General features: G+C 44.8%; 2 protein-coding genes across 10 annotated transcripts in view; one reads left to right on the top strand and one right to left on the bottom strand.

The window, feature by feature from the left end:
• The window catches only part of NMS (neuromedin S), a 49,377-nt gene extending 43,969 nt beyond the window's left edge, over positions 1-5,408 (bottom strand). For 2 of the 3 annotated variants that reach the window (XM_025463900.3, XM_025463905.3), the window contains exons 1-2: positions 5,258-5,408; positions 4,964-5,093 (exon numbers count right to left, since the gene is read on the bottom strand). The gene's annotated coding sequence lies outside the window, so the exon portion shown is untranslated. The remainder of the gene's footprint in view (positions 1-4,963; positions 5,094-5,257) is intronic. The other variant, XM_049115446.1, reaches the window with a different exon arrangement.
• A 242-nt stretch (positions 5,409-5,650) lies between these two features.
• Positions 5,651-18,124, top strand: part of CHST10 (carbohydrate sulfotransferase 10) — a 32,079-nt gene continuing 19,605 nt past the window's right edge. The window contains exons 1-5 of one of the 7 annotated variants that reach the window (XM_049115454.1): positions 5,730-5,801; positions 6,101-6,189; positions 7,780-7,865; positions 16,203-16,301; positions 16,850-16,981. In XM_049115454.1, the coding sequence (XP_048971411.1) occupies positions 16,975-16,981 (7 nt within the window). In that variant the 5' untranslated portion in view covers positions 5,730-5,801; positions 6,101-6,189; positions 7,780-7,865; positions 16,203-16,301; positions 16,850-16,974. Of the gene's footprint in view, positions 5,802-6,094; positions 6,190-6,288; positions 6,307-7,779; positions 7,866-13,995; positions 14,015-16,202; positions 16,302-16,849; positions 16,982-18,124 lie in introns of those variants that run through there. The other 6 variants (XM_049115448.1, XM_049115450.1, XM_049115451.1 and 3 more) reach the window with 6 other exon arrangements.

Genomic DNA, 18,124 nt, shown 5'->3' on the forward strand with positions numbered 1-18,124 from the left:
TGAGAATGTAGTCTAACCTGACAGTAAAGTGTGCCTTCTCATCTCAAGAGTTCAGCATTTGATTCTTCAATCTCTTTGGCTTTTCTCATTTTAAGACTTAAAATGTATTTTAAACAAATCAAAATGTAGGGCTGAAATATGCCTCAGAATTCAAAGACGAAATAAATCCTATTGGTGGATTTTTCCTAATGTGAAGCCCTATCATATTTTAGCTAATTTAGGAGAAATTATTAACAAGACAAAACAAAGCCCCATAAAGACCATAATAAACTCATTGGAGGTTTTCTGAGAGTCAGAGCATGGGATCAGCCTATTTCACTTCACTGCCTCCTGGTAAACAAATAAATGAATGAAAACCCTTTGAATTACAGGGCCATCTATAAACTGGAAAGGGACATCAACTTGTGTGGGTCTGGATAATCTCTACTTCTACAACATGTCTACTGAGAAGAACCCTCTAGGGATCCCTGGGTGGTGCAGCGGTTTGGCGCCTGCCTTTGGCCCAGGGCGCGATCCTGGAGACCCGGGATCGAATCCCAGGTCAGGCTCCCGGTGCATGGAGCCTGCTTCTCCCTCTGCCTGTGTCTCTGCCTCTCTTTCTCTCTCTCTCTCTGTGTGACTATCATAAATAAAATAATAAAAAAAAATTAAAAAAAAAAAAAGAGAAGAACCCTCTAAGTAACTGAACATTTCACAGTTCTAGAACTACATAGAGATGCTTGGCTGTGGCCACTACAGCTTTCTCAAAGGCTCAACCCAGGAAAAATCTCATTTCAACTCTGTTTTAAAAAATCTCATTTTGACTCTCCTTGTATACCCATCAAGGGAGCCAAGTGCAATTTTTCAGTGGGCTCCGAAAAAGGAACTTGGATGTGCGCTCTCTGTATGCAATTTTCCATTGCCTTTACAGTCCAGGGTGGCTGAGAAATAATTTCCAAGCACACGCTGTTTAAAGAAAACCCAAGGAAGCCTCTGAGTGGCTGATGTCAACTGTCAAAACTGAGATGAGAGCTCAAGAGGGGGACAGCCAGGATTGTGGGTACTGTCTCTTGCCTGGGCTGACATGGAGAATGCATGTGGCATATTGAGGAGATGGGGAAGTGGTAACAAGGAAGACAATGTCAATTTCTAGTATCTGACACCAAAGGACCCCAAGTCCATTTGTGCTTAAGCCAAAATGAAGTACTGTAGAGAAATTTGTAAAATCCTACCACCAAAAGATGATCAGAGGAACGAACAAATTCTTACTCTCACAGAAAGATAGTTCTTCATATAACCCATATCCCCATAAGGACATCTGGGTTTCTCTAGATGTATTTATTTGCTTATTCCACTGGTTTGGTTCAAATAGACAGCAATAATTTGGGTCAGTGGTTAACTTCCATTATTTCATAGTATCATCTCCAGTCTTGACTTTAAAGATATACAATTGGCAGTTGTGGAAGGTGAAAGAATCTGGTATATTTTTCTCTTACCATTAAGAATTTGGGTTTCTCTTAGAGCAGCAGTTCTCAAACCTTTTGGCCTAAGGATTCATTTACTCTCTTAAAAATTATCAAGGGGGATCCCTGGGTGGCTCAGCAGTTTGGTGCCTGCCTTCGGCCCGGGGTGTGATCCTGGAGTCCCGGAATCAAGTCCTGCATCGGGCTCTTGCATGGAGCTTGCTTCTCCCTCTGCCTTTGTCTCTGCCTCTCTCTCTCTCTGTATCTCTCATGAATAAATAAATAAAATCTTAAAAAAATTATCAGGGAATGCAAAGAGCTTTTGTTAATCTGGATAGATATCCAGATATCTAAACTTAGAGAGTCAGTAATTAAAACTGAGAAATTTAAAACCTGTATTTATTTATTCACTTGAAAATAATAACATTCCCATTATATGGTACCATAAGTAACCTATTTTAAGGAAAAATAACTATATTTTCTACAACAAAACTTTAGCACTGTTTATCTTTTTGCAAATTCTTTTAATGTCTCGTTTAATAGAAGATAATTGGATTCATATACTTGTTTCTGCATCCAATCTGTTGCCATGTTATTTTGGTCAAAGAATATGAAGAAAATCCTTCTCATGCAGATAAGTAGAAAAGGAAGAAGTATTTTAATAATCTTTTCAGATAATTTTGGGTGTTTTTCTTTAACACTAAGCTTAAACTCGCCAAGTGGTAGTTTCTTGAAGTTTAGTACAACGTGGAATCTAAAACACTGTCATGAACTTTTCAAATTCTGTGACATTAAAATTCATCAGCCTGGGTGTTTTCCAACACCAAAAACCAATTCTCTGATTCTCCAGACACTAACTGAATGTCTCACAATTCAATTTTATTCTGACACTCCCTGAAGTTAACGTCAAACTCCACAGGATTAAGGGCTCAGTCCCACAAGGATGTTCCCACTTCAGACACCACTCAAAAATATTGGATCCCCAAGATACCCATACTTCTGTCTGAGTCTGGCTTGGCTACAAATCATAGGTTCCATGAGCCCCCCCTACCCCCCCCACCCCCCTCAGTTTTGATTATGTTAGAACAGCTCACAAAACGAAGAGAAACAGTCTATTTATTACTACAGGTTTATTATAAAAGGACACAACTCAGGAACAGCCAAATGGAAGATATTCCTAGGGCAAGTTATGGGGGGCTGTGTGCATAGAGCTTCCATGCCCTTTCTACATGGCCACCTTTCCAGCACCTTAATGAGCTTACCAATGTAGAAGCTCTCCAACCCCCGTCATTTAAGTGTTTTTATGGAGGTTTCATCACATCAGCAGAATTGGCTATTAATTCATTCTTCAGCCCCTCTGCTCTCCTCAGAGGCTGGGGGAGGTGGGGTTTAAAGTCCTAAGCTTCTAATCAAGGTTTGGTCTTTGTGGTGACCAGTCCCCATCTGAAGCTAGCTAGAGCTGCCTCATTAGAACAAATGATGCTCCTATCACCCAGGAAATTCTAAGGGATTTAGGAGCTTTGTGTCAGGAACCAGAAACAAAGGCTAAATTAGAACAAAAGATGCTCCTTTCACCCTTATCATTCAGGAAATTACAAAGGTTTTTGGAGCGGTGTGTCAGGAACCATGGAAAAGGCCAAATATATAATATATGTGTCTTATTGGGCCACAATCTATCAGTATACAATATACCAAGAAAGAAAGAAAAAAAAAAAAAGAAAGAATGAAGGGAAAGGTTGTTAACATCACCACTGACTGAATCAGAAAAATCTTTAAATATTGGGATACTGTCAAACTCCTAGTGGCAGATACAGGTTTTCCAAAAGCTTGAATTTTCACTTAAAAGCCTGCGTTTTATCACTGGCAACAGATACCATCAGTTGTTTCCCTGAAGTGACAGGCTCATTTCATTCATTTTGGAGAAAATGTCTGCCAAATACCCAAGTTTGTGTAACCACAGTGTGTCTGTCAGTTCTCCTTTGAAGTAAAATGGTGTTCCATGAAAAGAAATATCACAAACCATCACCCAAGAGCACCCATACTTGGCTATGCAGCAAGAGGGCTTGTGTGCACTTCCCATCCCATCCCAAAGGGTATGCCTACTTCATGAAGGACATTCCTCAGTGACATTTTTTGTTTTTATTGCAAATGCTTGATGGTGACAAATGCAATGCCCACCAATCCCATTTTATTCCACTGCCTAGATTCATGCTAAGTGTCATCAATTTTACCCATCACTACTTTTGTGCCATCAGAACAAATGTCTAAATAGTGAAGACAACCAATGTCCTAGCATTGCTGGGAAAAAAAAGTCCAACATTACAGATCCAGGGGTACAAGGATCACACTTTGAGAACCACTACATTAGAAACTATCCTCCTGTTATAAAGACTAAATATTAATACTTTCCTGAAGTTCATTCATAGAAACAAAAAGAAGAACTAGAATAATTTGGGAAATACCCCAAGAAAAATACTCAGTTACTTTAGTCACCAATGTGTATGCCCTAGAAAGAAATATATTTTTAAATATTTGAATAGCACCTTGAGAATGCAGTAAGTAAATGGTAACGATGAAAGTCGTTTATGTTTACTGTAATATTTACTACTGGAAGAGAATTGTGCTATGCATTTTATTTATTTATTTATTTTAAAGATTTTATTTATTTATTCATGATAGACACAGAGAGAGAGAGAGGCAGAGACACAGGCAGAGGGAGAAGCAGGCTCCATGCAGGGAGCCTGACGCAGGACTCCATCCCAGGTCCCAGGATCAGGCCCTGGGCTGAAGGCGGTGCTAAACCACTGAGCCACCCGGGGCTGCCCTGTGCTATTTTAAATGCATTATCTCCAATATTCTATAGAGCCATATCCTTATTTTAAAGATAAGGAAAACGGGGCACAGAACAATAACATAATTCGACAGTGTCACAAGCTGTATGTGGTGCTGTAAAGATTTGAACCCACAACGCTTAATTCCCAGAGCTTGGACCCTTAAACACTGCATTATATTCTACTTCTCATTTGAGCTCCAAATTTACTTATTGTGTGTCTCCCACGTCTGTGTGTCCATTCAGATCCTCATGGAGAAAGCCAACAGTCTTGTGTCAACCGTAGTGCCCAAGGAAAGGGTTTAATAAATATCAGGATGAGTGACCAAAAGACCAAGTAAACCACCTTGCTATCTTTAAGCCACAATGGTTAGTAATCATGTTAAAAGTGAAATTCTGAAATGGCCAGCCCCATCCATATTATGTTTAACTCCTTAAGAAGGGAACCAACAGGGTAGGCCAATAAAACCGTGATTCTTTGAAAGCTTGACAAGTTTTACCAGTGCAGGTGAATGCGGGTGTGCACAGTACCTACCACCTCGTCGGCTGAACAGATACAGCTAAATAGATACAGATACAGCGTCTGTAGGTTAGATCAAAACAAAGCTAGTTTACCTTTTCCAGGGCAATAACCCCCCCAACAGCTTTGGGATTGGCTTCTCTACCAGGCTCTACAACCTCAGCGTCTTACCCACTTCTGCAGGTTAAGAAGTCACAGCTCTACAGGGCAGTAAACTGTCGGGGCCTCTATCAGTTGTGTATTCATCACCTGCACCTCGACAGCAAAGCTGCATCCCCCGGACTGTCAGCAGAGGGGCGGTCTGCAAAGAACAGAAGGCCCAGCTTTTACTGGGACGGCTCATCAGAAAATGCTGGGAGGAGGTAAAAACCGGTTGGGCCTTTTTCCAAGTTTGGATTTGTTTCTTCTTCATTTTTCCAAGTTTGGACTTTTTTTTTTTTTTTTTTTGGTCCTCAAACATCATACCTGTTTTTCCGGATGGAGATCCGGCGGCATCAGGTTCGGCCGCACGTCTCTGTGCAATTTCCTGGGACGGAGTTCGTTGGGGGTGCAGGGGCCCCTCCGCCGCGCCTCCCCGCGCGGCCCCGGCAGGCGCGCGCACCGTGGGGACGGCGGCGGGGGCGCGCACGGGGGGGGGCGGGCAGGCGGGGGCGCGCACGTGCGGGCCGGGGGGGGGGGCAGGCGGGGGCGCGCACGGGCAGGCGGGGGCGCGCGCAGCCGGGCGGGGGCCGCGGCGGGCTCGCCCCCGGGAGAGGGCCTCGCGCGCCCGGCTTCCTCCTTCCGGCGCGCCGCCGCCACATCCCGGGCCTGGCGGGCCGCGGCGCGGAGGCCGCCGGTGGCGGCGCCGAGGCCTCCGGGCGGGGCGGGGCGGGCCTGGCCTCCCGCGCTCCCGGGACGCGGGGCCCCCGCGCGCTCCGCCCCCGGCCAGGCCCGCGAGGCCCGGGCTGAGCTTCGCCGCCGGCGGCGCGGAAGGGCCCGGGGACCCCGGCGAGCTGCGGCTCCACGGAGGGTGAGCTCGGGGGCGGGCGGGCGGGCGGGCTGTGGGTTCCGTAGCGCCGCGGCCCGGTGGACGGCAGCACCGGGCGGGCCGGCGTTTCTTTGTGAGCTCCGTCCCGGTGTGTTCGGTGACTTGAGGACCTCGCTGGCTGGTGGGATGAGTGAGGAGGTCGCTCCTCGCGCTAATTATGCAATAGGCGGCGGCGTCCTCGCGGCGGGACGCTGTGACCGGCGGGATGACTGATACTTGGTGATCCGTAATTCACTCCTTTCGTCTTTGGCTGATGATGTGCATTTGCGGTTGGTGCACAGCGAAAGAAAACGTTCCGCGTGGGCGCGAGGAGCCGGCGGAGAGGGCAGGTGCGAAGGCAGGAGCGCGCCCTCCCGCAGCGCGCAGCGAAGTGAGTCGGTGGGCGAGAGGGGCCAGGGTGGCTGGAAACGAGGTCTCCTGGCGGAGGGGCTGCGGAGGGGCTGCGGAGGGCTCTCGATGTGGACGGTCGCAGAAGTTGGAGGACGAAGTAGGAATTTCTGCACTTCTGGCTGGGAAGATTGAACCAGGTTTTCCAAAAGCTGTCGTTTTTGTTTTTCCAAGTCTCTGAAGGCAGGAAAGGGCCGGGCAATGAATAGAAAGCGGTGCAGCCAGGCTCTGCCTGGTTAGCTAAGCCGAGGACTGTCATAAAGGGCTTTTTTTGGGGGGGGGGGGGGGTCTGAAACACCCAGAGCCTGAGGCTTTGGGCCATAAAGAGTTGGGTAATGGTCAGTTTTGACTGCCAGGGTGAGAAATGCCTCAGACATTCTGAAAATTAGGTAGCTCAGTTCAGGCTGGGCAGCTCAGGTTCGGTCCTGCAGCTCAGGCTTGCTGGTCTCCAGGACCTTACTTATTCACTCGGAAATTTTCAGTGACTGGGTGAAAAGAAAAAGACACAAAGGAAATAGTCTTCTCCCTTTTCTACCATTGTAATTATGAGTCCATCTCGGCCCAAAATTGGAATTTCAAGATGGAAAGAAAAATCTTTCCATCTTTTTTGCTCTTGACCCTGAAGAAGAGAATCTCAAAGTAATACCTGAGAGAAAAATTCTTTCCTTCGCTGGAATGAAAACTGGAGTGCTTGCAAAACTAAACAAAACAAGGAAAGACTCAGGAAGTATCCCAGGCAGTTTGCAAGGTATATTCAGATCATCGTTCAAATGCGTGAGGTTAGATGATAAAAAGGTGGGAGAGAGCTGGAAATAGAAACGGGAGAGAGGTGAATTCAGGACCTTTCAGATTGCAGAAAGGAAGAGTCTGTTTTCTTCTGATACAGGTCTGGAAGAATCTGGATGTGAGTACATAAAGCTTAATCTTTCCATCTGCATAATGTGAAATTGCTTTTAGTTTTAACATTGAGCTCTTCAGAGTAAAAGGAAACACGGCTAGACTGTGCTACATGAATCCCAAGCAGTTTGGGCTACATTATGTGTTAAATGAGTTGTATGTTTATTTTGCCAGCCAACTCTATTAAATCTGTAATCTCTCTAATTCCACAAGTTCGGCTTGTTTCCAGTTATTCATTCATGATGTGTCATTTGGCTAGAATTTTGCCGGGGTGTTAAAGCCTAAAGAAATGCAAAACCCAGAGAACATCTTGCTTTGGAAGATTTCATCATCCTCTACAGGAATCCTTTACCCAATGTCAAACATATAAAATAGATAAAACAGAATTTGATTTTTTTTTTTTTTGCTACAAAACTTATTTTATTTTTCATATGAAGTTACAGGGAACAGTCTTTTAAACAGCTACCCATTTTGGCACAGTTGGAACATTTATTCATTTGCCAGGAATGCCAAGTATAGCCCACCTCTGTAAGAGACCTGTTGTGCAAACTGTACTGGAATAATCAAAGTGGTTAACTATTTCCCAAATATAAACCAAGTTGTATTAAATAAGTTGATCTTATCATTTCTAATGGTGCCTATTGTTTTTGTTTTTGTTTTTAATTATCTTATACAGTGACAGGAGGAACCAAGAATCTCAGGCAAAGCAAATACTGCAAGGAAACGTGGATGCCAGGCCTCAGAAGTTAGATTAAGGAGAATGTGAGCTCACTATTTGAGATTCATGTCATTTACTGTTCTTCTCACTGCCTCTTTTCTTGCTTGTATGGAGATTTTAGGAGATTTAAAACTCTTAAATAGGAGTATGTACACTTATACTTAGAAATGTTTTCTTAAATATAATAATAGAAGCACCTTCCCAGGCTGGGAATTAGGTGAGTTTGGTCCTTACTGACAGCAGTGCCTGACATGTAGATAACCCCAGGCAGGTGTTTGCTGTATTTTATCATTACTCATGAAAATCTGTCTTTACCTCAGATACATTCTTCAGCTGGACAGAGTAAGGAGTGTGTTTGCATTTCTGGTAACTAAGGATGATTAATCATTCTATGACAGTAAATTGTAATGATCATGGCCAAGTAGACAGAGGAAATTTCTGAACTTAGATTGAGAGAAACCCTATAGGAAGGGAGAAGAAATGTGTGGGAAATATCAGAAAGGGAGACAGAACGTAAAGACTGCTAACTCTGGGAAACGAACTAGGGGTGGTAGAAGGGGAGGAGGGCGGGGGGTGGGAGTGAATGGGTGACGGGCACTGGGTGTTATTCTGTATGTTAGTAAATTGAACACCAATAAAAAAAAATAAAAAAAAAATAAAAAAAAAAAAAAGAGAGAAACCCTATAAATTTAAAAATCCCCATGACTGTCATTGTCATGGCACTTTATATATAATATGCATATATAATATATATAAAAGATATATAAAGATATACATAATACATTTATATGCAGTATTTTATTGCATAGTAATTTATTAATTTTATTGATTAGATGATAAAATTTTCGTTCAAAATCTAAAGATACAGAAGCGTTGATTGTAGAATGCCTCCGGTTGCTCCAGCCTGTAGCTATGTAGTTTCCCTTCTTCCTGTGAATCTCCCCAGTGCTACCAGTTGCTTGTGCATTACCAGGCTTTTTTTGGTGAAGTTTCCTTTAGTGCTTGGCTGTGTTTTGAATGAATGTTTTAAAAACTGAACATTGGATGCATGGTCCTTTCCCTGGAGTATGTATGTGATCGGGGTGGGGATCTAGGAGTTTCCAGCTCAGTAAAGGACTGTGGACAGGATTCTTTATCTGGGCCACTCCCTAGACCTCTAGCTCACTCAGCACGAGGGATGCTGTCTCCTTGCTGCTTTTGAGACACTGGGACACTGACCAAGCTGTTGGCTTGGGTGCTGCAGGATTTCCCTACGCTGTTCCGTCTCTTCTCAGGATTCCCCTTACCCTTCTTTGTTATTAACCGTGGCCCTACACACTTGGTGTGATCACATAGATTTGTTTATTGGCTGGTCCACCTCTATAGAAGCGCCGTGAAAGCAGGGAGTGTTACGTTGCCATATCCCCAGGGCCTAGGACAACTCCTGCCTCAGAGTGGGCACTTGATCAATATTGCTGAATGAATGACAGTTGGAAAAGAAGCTATTTAAACAGAGTTAAACGGACTTATTTACCATAGGATTTTTCAGAACCTTTAATAAGTATGTATAGCAAAAGTAGAACAGGGCAGGTGGAGTCAAGCTCTTCAGCAGAAACCCAGAAAGGTTTTGTGCTTTTGGATGATAGCTCAAACACAGGGAAAAGCCACTGGCAGCTGACCAAAATGGATTTACAAGCATCTTTTTGAAAATGCAGGGGAGGGAAAATCTGCCCTAGAGGATGGTAATAATACCAAACCCATTGTTAGTCATTACAAACATATAAAATGTGTGCTGTGTTTCTTTTAGATTAGAAGGGGGAAAAAGGACTGAGACTTCTGGTAGGTTCAGCTATGTTCTTGCTTCCCTAACCCTGCTTTCCCCATAAGAGGGGAAACCACCTTAACCACCAGTCTGACTTGTGGGTTTTCTGAGTCCAGCCCTCTGGCTTGGCTTCAGAACCTGACATCTCTGAGTGAAAGTCTCATTTAATGAGTGGAAATAGGAAAGCTCTAAAGACGGGTATGCTGACTCCGGGGGGCCCAGGGTCTCAGTTCAGGGCAGCACACTGTTACCACAGGGGGCCTGAGGAACACTCAGGTTTGCCACCATTAGCTGCAAGAGGCAACTTGAGAGTTGTCTTGGCTCTTTGAACAAAGGAGAGTTAATTACAGAAAATGTCAGGCTTTTTAAAGGCCATTTGTCACTGAGCTACTGGGAGAGCAGTGGCCCTTGGCAGAGGTATGGAGGAAGAACTGTTTGTTTCAGGCTCTAGTCTCTGTGCACACAGAAAATGAGCCTTGAGGGTGTCATCGTTGTAAAGGAGGCAAACCTCATGGAGAATTGGTATATTCAGGGAAACAATCCAGATTGTGGGATGGGCTTAAAGGAGCTGGCCCTAAGGGAATTTGGAATGCCTTTCGTTTTACTTAAACAAATGGGGAAAATTATTGTAATTTTTCCAAAGTCGGACCAAATCCTAATTCAACAGAATCTAGTTACCTATAGGTAGGAGGGCTGGAAAGAAGAATAAATTGGAACAGTGATGGAGTTCTTTGATTCTTATTAAACCTCTTGAAGCTGTTTTTACAGAGCATCAATGGATGCTAGTTGACAGATACTCTTTTGCTGCTAGTTTTTGTTCTTATAATAGAAGGAGGTGGTAGGAAAGTGGCTATTATGTCAAAATGCCTAGAATCTGCATTTTAACAGGATGCACCCTGGGATTTATGTGGGCATTAAAAGGAAGGGCTGGGGACTTGGACAAGCAGTTCTCAGCCCTGGCTGCTCATTAGAATCCTGTGCAGAGCTTTTAAAACAAGCCCTGGATCCATTGCCAGAAATATGTGTTGTCTTGGCTTCAACATTCTTGGGGCCCAGGGCCTTGCTATTATTTTTTTTAAAGTTACACAGGGCTGGAACCACTGCCCTAAACATAAAGTCAGACATCATTAGGTAGATACCTAGATTCAGAATGTATGAGCTCTCAAAGCAGAAGCATGCTATGGCTAACTGGAACCCCTAGTCTTTAGGATCCGTGAAAACCCAACCTGTTAGATATTGTGGATCTTTACTAGTTTATGTGCTAGGTTTTAGCAACCTTGATGGCAATGATGATGATGGCAGTGTGAAGGCAGTGGTGGTGGTGGTCCTGGTTGTCATTGTGGTCATCTAGGAGGGTAGGTCTAGGTGGTGATGCAGAACACTTAGCTGTGTTAGAACACTTCTGTGCCACTTATGTAAATGATGTTGAGCCTAGAGAATGACCAAGTGGATAGTGCTTTACATTTTTGACTGTGCTGCTGGAGAAATAGTTTCAAAATTTAAATCAGGTCATGACACTGCTGCCCCTCTTCTTGTGGAAAACTCTCTTCTGTGGCTTTTCATTGCTCACAAGGTGAAACTAAATTCCACAAACTGCTCTTTAAGATGCAGTATTCTCTGACCATAGCTGCATTTGCTCATCTCTAACATGGATCTGGAAACTCCGGCCACTGGGGTTTCCTTTGGTTCCTCAAAGGCCCCTGGCTTGCTCCTGCCTACCCTCAGGCCTCCATTCCCTGCTGGTCCCCTGGGGACGTCCTTACATAAGTGCTGTCCCTGACCTCTCCACCCAAGTTCTATCCTTTTGTATTTTCCTCTCATAGAGCCATGTCTCCACCTCACACCACTTGTGGGATAGACTTTGTTGCATGTGTGTCTCTCTGTTAGACTGCAGACTCTATAAGGACATAAACTGTGCAAATGTGTTTGGTTTGGGAGTCAGTGTCATATCCCTGGCTTCTGGTTTGTTGGATGGATGAATATCCCTTTTCATGATGAATTTGGCAAATAATTATCTTTAGGTTATTGTGTCCTTAAAAGTATATGCAGATGAACATCTACTCATGTTTGTGTGTCATATGTTATGAGCTGTAGAGATAATGGGCCTACGGGAGGGGTATTTGAGAGGGACCAGGCTTTTGTCTTACGGTTCTGGTTGGCGCATGTAGTGCATGACTTGGAGAACAAGTGCTGGTTTATCTAAATTTTCACCTTGACAGCTTTTTTTTTCTTAAGTCTGTGTGTAATTTGTGAATTTCTTCACAATAGACCATGAAAAAAAAAGGTAAGCACTTAAAACAGTGCATCTCTCCACCCCAGGGTTTCTCAGCCCAGCAGGAGCCTCCCTAGAAAGCATCATCATGTAATGCAGTGTTTTCCTGTCAGCCTTGGGTGAACATGCTTTCCCACCTTCGGCAGCCAGCCCCGCCTTTCTCTGTGCAGGGAAGACTACCTTCCTAACCCCCTTCTGTCAGAGGAGTTGAATCTGACAGGTGTAACCCCCTGATGGAGCAATAGCTCTCGGGTGCAGGGTGATTAGAGCCGGGCGGGGGCATACAGGGGCTTCTTTCCTTTAAAAACACTTAAGTGAGTACAGCAAAACTATTAGAGCCAAGAACCTGTTTTTGTTCTATTAGTCTCTGTACTTTGTTTTAAATATTAAATCATTTTTAAAATAAAATAAAAACTAATGAAGACAGAGATGTATTTACTGAATATCCAGATACATGTTGACTTTGTCAGTTAACCACATTTTCTCCCGGCTGGAAAAGTATTTACCATCCTTTCCTTCGCTTTACTAAGCAGGAACTCTAGTGAGATCTCTTAACCCCCACCCCAGTCAGTATATTTAAGTTGTATATCTATTCAAATGCATGTCAAGTACTCTAACTTATAATTTTATTTTCTAGTAATACTGAAGTCATAGTAGTTTTTGTTTCCTACTCTTAGGTAATAGGTATTAAATATATAAGCACTCTCACTGGATATTAGAGAAATACTTTGGGGTTGAAATTGGAGGCTTCATCCTTTAAAGAATTCGGAAACTCTCAGGTAGAAGGTTGGGTGAGGTGCCTTCAGAAGTGCCTTTCAGCTCTCCAGAGTTTTCCCTTTAAGTTTCTAGGTGGATGTAGGCATTCAGCAAATAATGGTTGTTGTCTGACTGAGTGCCGGGTACTATTCTAGTCCTTGTTCTACTCAGAGGCACTTATATTCTAGTAGTGGGCCAGATGGTGAATGAGTAGTAGGTATGGTGCGGAAATGAAACAAGGCAGAGTGTTGGAGAGGGGCTTTGGGGGGTTCCAACAGAGTGGGTGTCAAGGTGAGCTGACTTTTCCTCTGCTGTGCACAGGAGGAGAGCAGGCCCTGCTTACTGCCCATTTACAGAAGTCTGCTGGCCAGCAGCGAGCACTCCCTCCAAGCCACCTTTCACAGTGACCGCTCTCAGGCTCTATGGCCTGCGAGGGCAACTGCACAGGGTCATTGTCAGGCCTCAGTCTTGTCTGGGCAGCTCTACCCAAGACACTTTATCTTTTTTTTTTTTTTTTTTTTAAGATTTTATTCATTTATTCATGAGAGACACAGAGAAAGAGGGAGAGACACGGGCAGAGGGAGAGGCAGGCTCCATGCAGGAAACCCGACATGGGACTCGATCTTGGGTCTCCGGAATCACACCTTGGCCTTGAAGGCAGGTGCCAAACTGCTGAGCCACCCAGGCTGCCTAGGGCCTGCGACTTTATACTCCTCTTCTCAAGAGAACATTTTTTGGCAGGGCCTAGGGTTTATGCATCACACAAAACTTCCCACGCCTGCAGCCCTCATCAGGGTCCCCAGGTGTCTTTGGTTGTCTCTGCCCAGTCCGGGTGGGCTGTGATAGGGACGAGAGGGATGTGGAGGCCTTACAGATCTCACTTCTCCTGACCTAGGGTAGCAGCCAGGCTCACAGCAGGAGAGGACACTCTAGATGTCCTAGTTCAGTAGGGGGTTTGATTGAAGTCCCTTTTGAAGTTGAACGTGTTTCAAGTAAAATTGCCCATCGGGAAGAAGACATTGGCTGATGTAAGTTGTAGAGAAGGTGCTTCAGTGGGTTCTGTCTCACGGGGGGCCTCACAACACACTGGTAGGTGTGCAGTGGTGGTTTTATCTTACAGATGAGAAAATTGGGGAGATTTTCCAGAAGAGAATAGACTAACCGCCCCATGCCCATCCCTGACCCCAGGCCTGGGGTGAAAGAATAAAGTATTCCTGGCTTGAAATTAAAATCCAAGATTTAGGAAGGCAGGCGTGGCTTCAGGATAATGCAGGTCTCACTTTTCTCCTAGCCCAGATGTAGAGATCCTATCCCTGAGCTCCTTGGCTTCCTGAAAAGCAGATGATATGACCCTTCATTTTCATGTAAGGCTGTTTATTCATTATCTTCCTACTTTTATGTAGAGGTGGACTCAGTCCGCAGACTCAAATTAGATCTCTTCAGAAAACTGGCTCCCATTAGAAAGATGCCCCAAGTGCCGGCTTTATACCCAGGAGGGTGCCCAGGGGCCAGAAGCTTCAGCCTCCATCTGAGCATGGCAGGACACTGTGAGTGAGCAGTGCCGGGAGGTTCTCTTGCTCTGCAGTGAAAGCCCATGTGAGGGAAGCAGCCCGAGGTGCCTTCCCTCATCTGTATTCACTTGTCTTTAGCACTTCTCTTAGCAAAGTGGGGTTGCAAGCCCCAGGCCACTCAGCAACCAGAGTGTTCCTGGGCCTCTCAGGCTTCCTGAAAGCTGGTATAAGGGAACAAAGTTTCTCTGTTCTGGTCACTTATCTCCTGCCTCCTTTCTTTTTACCCCCTCCGCAGCCCTCACTGGTTCTTCTGCCCCTCTGCCCTTCTGTTAGAAAAGGCCTGCAGTTGGGATTTCCCAGTGGAGTGCTCCCACTGGAAACCATGGGGATGGACACCTCTAAGTATCACTGTAGTGAGGGACAAGGCCAGTGGACTCAGGACTGCAGTACCCTATGCCTCTGGTCACAGCCTATACCTTGGTTGTCTCTGGAATAGAAGAATTAGGAACTTGAGTCCCCTGGGATGAGTCTGGCTTTCTTTCCTCCCTTCTTGGGAAGACTAGCAGCTGTCTCACTCATTTCTGGCTATTTAGAAGGCTGTTTGCAGATCAAATTGGAAAATCAGAGAGGATCACTTTATGTTTACAGGGGGACAGCTACAGACCTTTTAATCCTCATGACCACCCTGGAAGGAGGAGAGCCTTGTCTCACGAGTGGAAAATCAAGGCTTAGGGAGGTTAAGTGACTTGCTGAGTCACAGAGCTGTGAGTGGTGGAGCCATCTAGGCTTTCTCCCTCAGTCGAGCAGAACTGAAGGAGAAATGGAGACTCAACTCAGGCAGGCCAGCTGGCTTCAGGCAGCTGGAGAGGGGTGGGCATGCCCCATGTTAGGCAGTGTGACCGGGTAAAATACAGGACTCCCAGTGAAATTTGAAACTCAGGAGACAACAAATAGCTCTTTATAGTGTAAGTATGTCCCATGTAATATTTGGGACATACTTCTACTAAAACGTTATTCACGGTAGTCCCCTCTTCGGTGGTTTCAGTTACCTGTGGTCAACCGTGGTCTAGAAGCAGATGATCCTCCTTCTGACAAATGGTCAGAATGTTAGTAGTTGCCCAACACTATGTCGCTGTGACTATGTCATTCCCCTCACTGTATCTCATCTCATAGGCAGCTTACCATCTCATATCATCACAGGGAGGGTAAGTACAGCACAGTAAGATCTTTTGAGAGGGAGAGGGCACATTCACATAACTTTTGTTATGGCATATTGTTATAATTTTTCTCTTTTATTATTAGTTATCATTGTTAATCTCTTACTGTGCCTAATTTGTAAATTAAACTTTCTCGTAGGGATGTATGTATACCAAAAACCCCAAAATATATAGGGTTCAGTACTCTCTGCAGTTTGGGGCATCCACTGGAGGTCTTAGAAAGTATCCCTGGTGGATTAGGGGACACTACTGTATTGTTTATCTGAAATTCAGTTACAACTGAGTGTCCTACATTTTTATTTTATTTAATCTGACAACCTTGTTTGAAGACCCCAGGAAACACACTGGGTCTGATGTGTGAGAAAGACAGAGTTTGGCTCTCAAGCCGCCCAGTAAAGTAAGGTGGTAAGCTCCCCATTGCAGGATGTATTCAGGTATAGGCTGGATAATCACTTGGTGGAGGGAATTCAGGTTTCAGATGTCTGGTTCCATTGAGATTCTAGGAAGTAAATGTTGTTGAGACAAAGTGGAGAGTTGATTACCTGGGTCCCCGCTGAGCTCTGTCCCATCCAGTGTTCAGAAGCTGTCTGAAATCATAAGTCATCAGCACCTTGTTGAGAGGACCATTTCTCCCTGCTGCCCAGGAGTGATGGATGGCCTCAGTCAGCTAGTGGAAACCAACCCAGCCCAGCAGGGTCTCTTTAAGTGGTTTGGTTTGGCTTGAAGAAGCACTGTGTTAAAGGTGAAATGAAACACCCTTTTTGTTTTCTCTCTCTTGCCAAGAATTGACTGTGACTTCCCTGCTTTTTATGTGTCCCTTGCAGCATGACCTGTTGAGGATTGACATGCCCTGTGTTACTCTCGGGCCGTGACAGCATGAAAAACACCCACCCCCAAGGTTCTGCACAGACTCTCACAGGCAAGTGAATGGAGACAGAAAAGCTCCAGTGTTCATTTTTACCATTTTAGAGATTCTGTAGGTGTGGCTACATCTATCTTGTCAGCATGTCAAGATTTTACCCAAGGCCTGCTTGTAATTGCCTCAGTATGGCTTCTGCCCTCTGCAAATTACCACAGCAAAGGTCTGACCCTTGGTAGACTTCCTTCTGCCCACCTGCTTCCAGATGCAGGCTATTGCTGGGTACCAGCAACTGGTTTTGATGTTAGGTTGAGCCAGAAGGGAGTTACAAGGCAAATCTGCAAAAGCCAAATCTTACCATGTATTCTAAAAACAAACAGAAATGGCTCCTTTCCATTAGAGTGTTTTAAATTTGTTTGAATTATCAGATTGATAACTTCATATTATTAATAAAATTTAAATACTAAGTCAAAATTCTGTGTCAATAGAAAATTTTTTTTCAAATATTTGCATTGATGCTATTAATTAAAATCACCTGTTCTTTTTATTACCTTTTGTTTAATTGACTTATTTATGAGCATCAGGGGCATTTCACTTTTGTTTTCCAGGAAGAATTACTGAATGGCTGACATTTGACAACATGCACCACCAGTGGCTTCTGTTGGCCGCATGCTTTTGGGTGATTTTCATGTTCATGGTGGCTAGCAAATTTATCACATTGACCTTTAAAGACCCCGATGGTAGGTATGCTTCCTCATGGGATGGATTTCAGTTAATCCAGATAATGCCGTGGTATTGTTCCTGGATACATACATAGATGACCTTTGTCACAGAATCAGAGGAACATTAATGCCAGAAGCGACCTTGGAGGTCATGGCGTCCAATTCCTTCATGTTACAGAGGTGCACAAGAGGAGGTGGAAAGGGACAAAGGTGTCTTCTCTGCATCTCCCCTGGGGGCAAGTGGAGCACGCTTTCTATGTGGGCTCCTTTGGTGGCCTTTTCCCAGCAATACCATTGCCAGGTTATCTCCTGGGCCCCATGCTTGGTAGGTCTCCTACTCTGTGTCATCCAGAGATGCTGCCGTGATTGACCAGCATCCCTGTGTTCTAGCTGGCACTGTGTGCTGGTAGCCATGCGTTTGAAAGTCACCTTCAGTTCACTGGAGGGGAGGTGATTTAAATACTCTGTCCAGTAGTCTTTGAGGACTTTTTAGCTCTTCTTGACTTGATGTAGGTGTTCAGGTGAAGACATATAAAGAACACCAAACCCAGATTCAGAAGAACTTATTTTAAGTTATGCCCTTGACCTTTGCTTACTGAGGCATTAGTGTTTTTTTTCTACAAAATGGACATGTCTGACAGCTCCAAGATTGACCTGAGTACAGTGAAGCTCTCTGATCTGTGAGGATGCTGGGTACGTAAGGAGGTGCACTGATGGTCTGGAACCCCAAGGCGACTCCTTCCATGGCAAAGTGAGACAAGGCAAACGGGAGATACTGAAAAGGCTCATGAGCAGCTTCAGATTGGCCTATGTCTACCTAATAAAGAGGGTGCTTGTGAACATGGGTATGCACAGCATCTTCACTGTGTACAAGCCTTCACACATGCCCCTGCAGGTCGGTGGCCCTTAGGAAGGGGGAGTTCAGGAGAGTATCCATTCATTCCAGCAGTTTCCCCCACTTACTGCAGCTGCAGGAAATGTGCCTTCTAAGTGGCCAGCAGACTACCATTCCGCTCCAGCCCAGAGAGCCCCCTGCTGGGCTGAGGGCTGCTCAACGGGCAACCCTCCTGCTCCCACTCATCCTCTCTCTTCCCTCTCCCCTCCGTCTCTCAGCCTGTCTATAGAGGAACAGTGAGGCTGGAAGGCAGATGTGTAGACCAAAGAG

Source organism: Canis lupus, chromosome 10 (genome assembly GCF_003254725.2).
Source record: "Canis lupus dingo isolate Sandy chromosome 10, ASM325472v2, whole genome shotgun sequence".
Taxonomy (NCBI): Eukaryota; Metazoa; Chordata; class Mammalia; order Carnivora; family Canidae; genus Canis; species Canis lupus.